General features: G+C 38.5%; 1 protein-coding gene across 2 annotated transcripts; it reads right to left on the bottom strand.

Annotated features, from left to right (window-relative positions):
* LOC111260186 (uncharacterized) lies at window positions 1–7294 on the bottom strand. Of its 2 annotated transcripts, XM_022832758.2 has the most exons (3): window positions 7034–7247; window positions 1663–1779; window positions 1–353 (listed from the first exon to the last, which is right to left on the bottom strand). In XM_022832758.2, exons 1-3 carry the CDS (start codon window positions 7218–7220, stop codon window positions 340–342), a joined length of 318 nt encoding a protein of 105 aa, XP_022688493.1. In that variant the 5' UTR covers window positions 7221–7247; the 3' UTR covers window positions 1–339. The 2 variants fall into 2 exon arrangements, 1 of the variants encoding a protein (XP_022688493.1); XR_002680157.2 differs by lacking the exon at window positions 1663–1779 and having other exon boundaries at window positions 7034–7294.
* Window positions 7295–10083: the final 2789 nt, after the last annotated feature.

Genomic DNA, 10083 nt, shown 5'->3' with positions numbered 1-10083 from the left:
TTTGTATTTTTTTGAAAAATAACAATATATTTATGAATAACGTGAAGTATTGTGAAAGCATGATATATACATTACGATGGGCAAAAGGTTAATCGTCTCATTGTAAAATATTACATGTTGTTAATTTTTAGAAAAAAAAGCAGTCCATAGCCTTTTGAATGGTCTCGTCCGTGGTCGTGAGAAGATTCTTGAAGTCCTGTTCGACGTATCCTACAACATCGAGGATATTTTCGGTGTGGCCGTGGGCTGTGGCCTACAGTTGTTGAATCTGCGTACCGGTTATTCCGATAAGGCTCCTCAGAGCCTGGCAATAGCACACAGCGTTCGATTCGGTGGATTTTATCCTTTCAGAACTAAATAAATAAATTAAATAAGGTAATAGATTATTTGACACGCCACGGAGCCTGTATGCTAGAACTAATGAACATTTAATTTTATATACGATGATCAGCAACACCACATACGCCAATCATTCACACGGCTTTATTGCCATTAGCTTTAAAAGGCAAAATAAGGACCAATCATTTGGTTACTAGAATGCAATATTAGGATGCTTGTTTCTAGGTCCATCTATCGCAGTTTGGGTAAATTTGTTACGATGAACAGTGATCAAATAAAGTCTAAAAGCTTCTGCTGATTTAAGTCAATAAGTTTTGGTGCTTCGATTACCACTGATAAAATGTAGTCCCAGCGAGCCAGTGCCAAAAAAAAAGAATGGAATATTCAGAGTTAAAGACAACCAAAACATAGTTCGATCATGAAAAAGAAATGTTTAAGCGCAGGGTGGCAGACCAAAAATAACTCAGGGAAGTTGTTTATCATATCAGCTAGACAAACGGGGGAATCGGACTATCAAGTGTTAAGTTTAACGAGGTGGTGAATGTATGAATCTGGGCAACATTATTTTTCGTTTCTATAGCGTTGACAAAATCATTTGTAATTTTTTCTTATCTTCTGAACCTTTCCGGTGATGTCAAGCCTACTTAGGTCCTCGTCGGCGTGCTTGCTGATCTCGTTGGCAGCTGCCGTAATGGCGTCTTTCGCGCACTGGATTTCACAGTTCCCTACTATTGCGTTAACTTGCCACGCCTCTAGCGTAGAGTACCATAAAAGTCTTCATTATTATTATTATTACACAAATAACTACAAATTTTTGTTTATCAAGTTTCTACAACTGGCAGTCAGGACGATGCATTTCATATCCCATTAAACATTTTGTTCACTATCAATATTTAATTAAATTTTAAGAACTAAATAGGTGATTAAGTGATCGAACAGAACTTATCAGGATCTACCAATAAACGTTATGTTTTTGCCTTGTGTTACATAAACACGGAAGCACAGCTTGCTTATAAAAGGAAACCCCTTTAGGAATACGAATATCCCGCAGGGTTAGCGTTTTTCAACTGCGGAAGCTAATTCAGTTTCTGAAATATAAGCTTTAAAGTATAAATCGGTAAATGTCAAGTAAAGCACAAAGGATAAGTCCGGCACAACTTTCAAAGTAATTTCATTCAACCGTTCTCAGAGTTTTACATGGGAATAGCCTTGAGGCAAACAAAATGCTTTGGCTTCATTTGCAATAAGCCCTTGAGCGCTAGGGGATTTCATCCTAAGCGAAAAGCAATATTAACCAGGCAACAAGGATAAGGAAGATTTTACCTGAAGTCTTATCATTTTTGGCCTGACTGGCGGCGATGCACAGGACAACAAAAACGATAAAGGTGCGCATATTTACCGAGGTAATTCTGCCAGTTGTGTGAAACAGCGAAGGGTACTCTGTAGACAAACGGCCACAACATTTTATAGGGTGAAGCAAATTCCATCTGACGTCATTGCTCTCGACATACAGTAATTAAAAGCAAAGTAAAGTCTTGACAGAGGACGATTAATAGGACCACCAAAGTATATCATATAATTTAAGACCAAAACTAGTGGAGAACGCAGTCCGTAATCGGGACACAGTGGTCTGTCATTATTTTTGTGTAGCAGAAAGGTGCTGTGATCGACTACACAGTTGAATAGATTTTAATTTAGAGCGCATGAGCGGTAGCTCCGTGACACCATGTACGCTAATGGCGTGTAGGAATATTTATTGTTGAAAGTCTTGTTTAAGCTTTGTCTTGGCCGTATTCCGAAACACCGGTACTACAAAATGCAAAAATTTCGAAAAACTGCGTAAGACCCGTAAGACGCAGTTCCTATGCTAGAGCACTTGGCTATATAGATCTAGTCCGTGCACGTAGGATGGGATATACGATATATGTGTAAGGCATTCTATATTGTGGTTTAAACATTAAAACTGCGTAAAACTACAAAGTCTTTAAGGCATGTTTAAATGACACACATTTGCTCTTAATAGTAGACATGAAACTACACTATACAGCTGTTTGTATAACTGAGCACCTCTTAGATAACTTTTTGATTTCACAGGTTCCAACTTTTACTACAGCCAGTTTAAGCTGCTTTAGTGAAATATTTGGCTATTTATGCCAATTTGGCTATTCATACTATTTGGCTGTGAGCAATCTAGCTCAAGGATCTTGTGAACTTGATGTACCAAAGCGGTCACCGGAAACCTTTTCTTCTCTCTAAGGGACTCCTTTTGATGAAAACATTGATATTTAGATATTTTATCCATAGTGTTCATTTATAACCTAGAATAGCATGAAACGTGAGAATGCTAAAAAATAATAAATTCACGAAGAAAAATTGTCGTTACCAACGTGTGGCCATCTTTCTATGGCAGAGTACCACAGGTGTGTACAATTTGAAATACCTTTGATCTGAAGCCAACATTTACGCTTCTGAAGTTCTAATTGCACACTTTGTCAGTTTTCCTATTTAAGTCGAATTTATAGTGCTCCAAAAACAACTTCCATAGATAACTTAGTCCAAGTAGGTGATACCCTTTTGACACCCCTGGTCTGCGTTAGCTAACAGTGAAGGTATGCATGTGTACCGAATGGACCAGGTACAACCTAGGTCAAATAAACAAGCGCTTTGCAATGAACGCCAGAAACACCGATGAATAAAGAGGACAGGTTCTCCAATTAGAGAATTTTATATTAAATTATCGAAAAATATTGACCATTTTTAAACCAATGTTGTATATATTGAAATAATATTACAGAGATAAGTATGCGCCATTTTAATCAATGATCTTCTTTCTTGTAAGGTCGTCATTTCGTTATTATAGGGCACCTGTTGTTCCGCGGCGAAAAATTGCAATAAGTGGTTTTTGCGTCCCCTTATTGAAACTTAATTAACGTTAATAAGGAAGTTCTGCGGAAGCCGAAATTAATAATAGTCTGATAGTGCAAAATCTGGGATATACAACGGATGCATCAGAATTTCCCATCAAAGTTCTCCGCATTTTTTTTTTGGGTAGTTGAACATGTACATGATCTGGCCTTATCATTGTGGAAGATGAACCCTCTTCTGTTTACTAGTTCCGGTCGATATTTTTCAATAGTTCGTTGTAATCTTGTTAGCCGTTGACAGTAGAAACTTGAATTAATCTTTTTCCCAGGCGGCAGTAACTGATAATGTACGATTTTTTTTTAGTTTCACTAAACACATAGGGTTATTTTCTTTGACGTTAATTTGGGTTTTGCCACTGACTTTGTAGAACGTTTTTTTGCTAGACGCACGTTATTGTGTTATGTGATCTAGTTTTCATCACTGATCGTCGACCGCTTTACAAATGGTTCGATTTCGTTACGTCTCTGCAGGGTTTCGGAGATGGGAATTATTATTAAGCAAACAATATACTATAAATACTATGGTTTAAAACTTTTGATAGTAGGTGTTTAGGCCCTTGGCAGTATCATAGCTACTGATGTCTAAATCTTACTGACTTGTCATTTATCACGATAATTTCATCAGTTTTTGCTGTACTTAGTCGAGCACCACGTGGACCATCTTTTACATCAGAATTCCCAGGACGAAAACAACAATCATACTTAGGCCGTTTCCTCTGATAACAACTCTTGGTAACAAGTAGCACAGATTTATTTCTTATCCTAATAGAATTATAAAATGCAGATAATTTCAATAGAAACTTAATCTATTTCCAAGCCGCTCCATTTAAAGTCTAAATAAAGACATTCAAAAAGACGGATCTCAGCTTTCAAATGACGCCGACGTCAATGTGACATACATTACTTGGGATATGGAACCTTCAATCCATTTTGCTAGCAAAACGGCGAAATATGCACCGATATTTTCGAATAGTAAACGTCAGTGATAGCAGTAATCTTTCAGCACACAACACCTCAAAGAACGTTACGTCAGCTTTACGAATAGACCCCCCACGCCCCTTCTCTGATAAACCGTAGGGGCAGCAGTACATTGGTGACCCCATGGTTCATGTCTCAGCATGGGGCGCTGTGGACAATTCCAACTTTTCACTAATAATTCAGCAGATTAACCCGTTAATTGTAATGCGGAATCCTCCAACTACGTCTACGAAGAGCAGCGAGCAGCCACTTGAAATGCCTTTGCCACAGTTTTAGAAAAATGTCCCGGTTTTAGCGAAGAGAGATTTGTAGCCAGTGGCTAACTTTGGCGGCCTCCTGGGCAAAATCATCACAAAATAAGCCACTGGCTGACTCGACAGATTTTCGATCCTTTTTATATATAGTTTTAATTTAGCAACTGAAACTGGTTTCTCAGTTCTGTGCATTCCTAGCTATTTAGAAAGCAATCAGACACGAAAGATTTGGTGTTACCTATGGAGATGAATAAAAAGATCGCACACAGAGAGCGTACATAAGAATTATTGTTAAATTAACAACGCCTAACAAACGACGCCTACAATTCGGAACCTTAAAATGACAGAAACTCTAATAGATTGCACCATCTTCTCGTTGTAGCCAAAACTATGGCTTACGAATAGTGAAACAACTGAACAGGCGTAGAATAGGGTACGCGAAAGGAACTTCATGGTTGATTGTAGGGGAAGCACTACCGTGAACCAGACTGTATCTAGTCACATCGATATCGCAACGCTCATGGTCATTGCTAAAAAGCTATTCGTAAGTTTAAGGAAGAGATTTCTGGAAACGATTTATGCGCTGTTTAGGAGCCATATTGAAACCCTGGCCGCGAATAGACACATCTGCCTCGTGTCATTCTTACGTACATGTAAAAAAAATCATCCGTACATATTTCTTCATATCGATACAACTTACGAACAGGCGGAATGTAACATCCCAGTTTATTCGAACCGCCCTGCATACCAACCCGTACGACAGGGTACCGACTGCACTACCCCCGGGGGCATCTCAACGCCTCCTTAAACGAGGAACTAATAACAGGACTCACATAAATTTAACTAGAGGGGCCTTTTTTTAGTGTTTCATAGCTTAAGATAGCATTTTTCGTATATTATTAAATTTCGGAAGTGTCCTTTAAAAGAAGCGGGCCGCAGGCCACAGCCCGTAGCCTTTCTACCTGCATCATGACTTATGCCCTTCTTGAAGCCCTGCTTGATCCTTAAGAATGAGTTCGTTCCCGTTAGGGACTAAGTTTTTGTGCGCCTTTTGCACTTCCTTCCTAGGATAGCTGTGACAAGGTCAATCTGAGCTTGCGAATAGAACATAGAGCTCGACTCGCAGAGTTGCAACTGTTCAAAAACCAAAAAAAAAAAATAATTCAAGTTGAGTAATCGTGCATAGACACGCTGCGTAGCCCGAATGCTGAACATTATTTTTACCCCCAAAAAAAGAGGAACATCATTTGTGCCAAAAACACTATTGATCAAGTTACGAAGAGCTTTGATAATAACGATGATCAGCAACACCATACACGACAATCATTTACATCATTAGCTTTCAAAAGCGAAAACAATTTTACTTACTTAGGGTGCAATATTAGGATGCTTGTTTCTAGGTCAATTTATTTGTTGCGATGAACAGTGATCAAATAAAGTCTGAAAGACTCTACTGTTAACGTTTTTGATTTACGATTGCCACTGACAAAAGGTGCCCTGAATGAGTTTTTGCGAAATAAAGCGCAAGATTGATAGTTGAAGACTACGAAACATATGAGACGGCCGTGTCAGTAACTAGACACGAAGGCGCGGATCGAAGACAACTCAGGAAAGTTTTCGGAAATGAACGGAATAATCTGACTATCAGGTGTTCAGTTGACTCAGATGATGAATGTATGAAAGCGCCATAGGAAAACAATGTTTATTAATAAGATATTCGATATGCGTTCTAACTATATGGATCGGACTTGGGCAGTTCATTTCTCGCTGATTTCCTTTTCGACAGCATTGAAGGTCTCCAATATAATCTGTGTAATATTCCGAGCCTATCTAGTGTTTCGGAAATTAAATTAAAATTCGGAAATTAAAATTCGGTCGGCTTGCTTACCTTATCGGCAGCTGCCTTAAGCGCATTTTGCGCAGTACTTCGGAATAGCCGAAAGTCGAGTCCTCTACTATTAAGTTAGTTTGCCATATCTCTAGCGTAAAACACCATCGAGGTCTTCATTATAAATATGCGGTCAATATGAAACTTGTCCACAAACAGACCGTTTATCTAGTTTCCACAACAGACGATGCACTTCATATCTCTTAATTAAATTTTAGGAATTAAGTAGGGATTAAGTGATCGAAGAGAACTTATCAGGATCTACCAGTAAATATTATGTTTTTGCCTTGTGTCACATAAACACAGGACCACAGAACAACATACAAAAAACCCTTTTTAGGAATACTACTATCCCGCAGCGTTAGCGTTTCCCAACAAGAAATATGGTCATCTTTGAAAGCTACACTTGAAATCCCCTCTGTATTAGCTTTAAAGTATAAATCGGTAAATATCAAGTAAAACACAAAGGATGGGTCCGGCACAACCTTCAAAGTCATTTCATTCAGTCGTTCTCAGAGTTTTACATAGGAATAGCCTTGAGGCAAACAAAATGCTTTGGCGTCATTTGCAATAAGCCCTTGAGTGCTAGGCGATTTCATCCCAAGCGAAAAGCAATATTAACCAGGCAACGAGGATAAGGAAGATTTTACCTGAAATCTTATCATTTTTGGCCTGACTGGCGGCGATGCACAGAATAGTCAAAACTTCGAGACGTACTTTGTTGAAAACAACGAAAGATACTCTATGACAGAATGGCGACGACATTTTATAGGGCGAAGAACGTTCCGCCTGCCGTCGCGGCGACAATGAACGGTGACCGTTAGTCACTTTCGGCATGCAGTAATCGAAAGCATTTTAAACTTGTGACAACAGCGAGCCAATGTGACAATGAAATTTCATCACAGAGTCCAACATCACGGCTAGTCGACAGCTCAGTCGGTAGTCGCGATACAATGGTCTGTTGTTATTATTGCGTAGGAAAAAGCGGCTATGATTGACTAAACAATTGAACAGATTTCTAGCTCAACGTAAACGAGCAGTAGCTTTGTGATACCATTCATGCTAAAGGTGTGTAGGAATATTTATTATTGGGAATCTTGTTTAAGTTTCGTCTTGGCCGTATTCAGAAACAGCAGTACTATAGAATGGAAAAACTTGTTCATAGCTATGTATTGTCTATGAGACGCAGTTCCGATAGTAGGACAGGTAATTACTTGGATTCAGTTTGCGTATCTAAGATACGATCTACGATACCGATTTATTTCGTCATACTTTAAACCTCTCAAAATGTTCCATTCAAAGAGACCAGACATTTACTTTAGAACTTACTTACTCAGAATCTGAGATAGGATGAAACACTTCCAGTGGCTTCCAGGATAATATACAAAAATATATAAGAATAAATAGTAAATTAATAGACTTTTCATATCAAGTTGTTGGAAATGTATTGACCGTTTTTAGGCCAATATTGAACCTTTTTTTTTTATATATATTAAGATTACAAAACTAATTAATGACCTTCTGCCATTCTTCTGATAATACCTTAATCTCATCACTAAAGAACATCTGTGGCTTCTCGGCGAATAATTGTGATAAGTGGTTTTTCCGTCCCTTTATTGAAACTTAATTAACACTAATGACGAAGTTCTGCAGAAACCGAGACTAATAATAGTCTGATAATGTAAGATCTGGAATATACAACGGATGTATCAGAATTTCCCATCAAAGTTCTCTGCATTTTTTTTTGGGTAGTTAAACGTGTGCGTGATCTGGCCTTATCATTGTGGAAGATGACCTCTTTTCTGTTTACTAATTCCGATCGATATTTTTCAAGGGCTTGTTGTAATCTTGTTAGTCGTTGACTGTAGAAACTTTTTTCCAGGCGGCAGCAACTGATAATGTGCAATCCCTTTTCAGTTTCACTAAACACATAGTGTTACCTTCTTTGACGTCAATTTGGGTTTTGCCACAGGCTTTGTAGAACGTTTTTTTGTTAGACGCGCGTTATTGTAGTATGCGATCTAATTATCATCACCGATAGTCACAAATGGCTCGATTTCGCTATCTCCTCAGGGTTTATAACAAATAAGAGTAAGTAAATTATTTTCATCAAAAAAAAAACACTGAAAATTATCTGAAACCTTTGGTTGTAGATATTTAGTTCCTTGGAAATATCATGGCCACTCGCGTATCAAATCTGGTCAGTTATCGTAATAACTTCATCAACTTCTACCCGAACACTACGTGGATCATATTTTACACCGAAACTTCTCCCATCTTCAAGCCGTTCCATCTAAAGTCTAATTTTGGCTATTCTAGAGCAACTATGACCGTCGGATCTGGGCGTCCAAATGACGCCAAAAATAGTAAAACAACCACACACAGAGAGCATGCACTGGAATTATTGTGCGATCAGCAACGCCTAAAACCCACATCTACAATTCACATGCTAGCATTGGAAAGCTGAAGACCACAGGAACTAGGGTTCGCTAGGTTCGCTAGGAACCCTCTTAGGTTCCACTAACTTAAGTGTGAGACGCCACAGAAAGCACTAACTTAAATAGGCGAATACGAAAACTGTTGAGAGGTTGATTGTATGAAACGTAATGCACGACTGACAGTCAGATAAGGGACGTTTCTCACATGTAATTTCGGTACGCCGAAATTACATATGAGAAACGTCCCTTATAATTATGTCGCCGAACATAATTATGTCTCATTACATAATTTCAGGGTAGAATGAATAATTAGCGTACATGCGAAACGCACCGCTTACACACTGCGAATAAACAGCTGGAAGGCAAAGTAAGCGCTTCTAAAGATGGTTATTATAGTGCCTTAAACGAACCCCCGTGTTCGCTATCGTTTTTGGGTTCAAGAGTTATTATGTGAACAATATAAAATAAAACACAAAGTACAAACACAAAACGCAAAGTATGTATTTTGTATGATTTTTAGAAACATTTCAGTAATACAAAGCTGTGGCAATACTGCAATAAAATATACAGATAGTGCAAATACAAGCTAGCGATCACCATGCTTTGTTCAGGATATCGGCTCTGAAGGGTTTCGGTCAATGCCGAAACCAACGAAAACATATATTCAAATTCTACTGGTTTCTCCAAATTTTGCGGAAGATTTTATCTTTCAAAGAGCAGCAAGAATGATAAAGATACGCACAAACGTCTCTAACGATACCTCTTCCGATCGACTGGAACAGCGAAGAATGTTCTATAGGTTAAGCAGAAAAAATGTGTGGTAATATAATTTTTGTATCATAATAGAGCCTTACCGTATATCGCATCATCGACGCAGTAATGAGGCCTATGTAGGGTGCCTAAGGCATCGTAACCTGCAGTGGATCAACTAAGACGACGAACTACAGCTGGCAAAACTATTGAACAGGTCTAATGTCAGGATACGCATCAAAAACATGCTGGCAGATCGTGGAGAAAACGCTATCGCGAGCCAGATAACATCGGGTTGCAGTGGTATCGTAAAGTTAACGACCACTATGAGAAAGTTTTCCGCAAATTCATGAGTTTAGAGAAGACGTCTCTGAGAACGACTTGTGATTTGGGCTCCCAATTAAAGCCGTGATCTAATGGTACGTTGAATAAACGCGTCCTTTACATGTAGCTCTTTCGGCGTATTCAAAGAATCATTCATATATACTTTCCATATTGATAAAGCTGATGAC

This window comes from Varroa jacobsoni, unplaced genomic scaffold (genome assembly GCF_002532875.2).
Source record: "Varroa jacobsoni isolate VJ856 unplaced genomic scaffold, vjacob_1.0 scaffold_408, whole genome shotgun sequence".
NCBI lineage: Eukaryota > Metazoa > Arthropoda > Arachnida > Mesostigmata > Varroidae > Varroa > Varroa jacobsoni.
This window is presented reverse-complemented; position numbering and strand designations above follow the sequence as displayed.

What these genes read in the sequence shown, in the direction of transcription:
- LOC111260186 (XM_022832758.2), bottom strand. Translation starts at nt 7,220, where the DNA reads ATGCCGAAAGTGACTAACGGTCACCGTTCATTGTCGCCGCGACGGCAG. An exon ending in CAAAAATGATAAGATTTCAG is followed by an intron (nt 1,780 to 7,033) that starts GTAAAATCTTCC and finishes GTTTGTCTACAG; the next exon opens with AGTACCCTTCGCTGTTTCAC.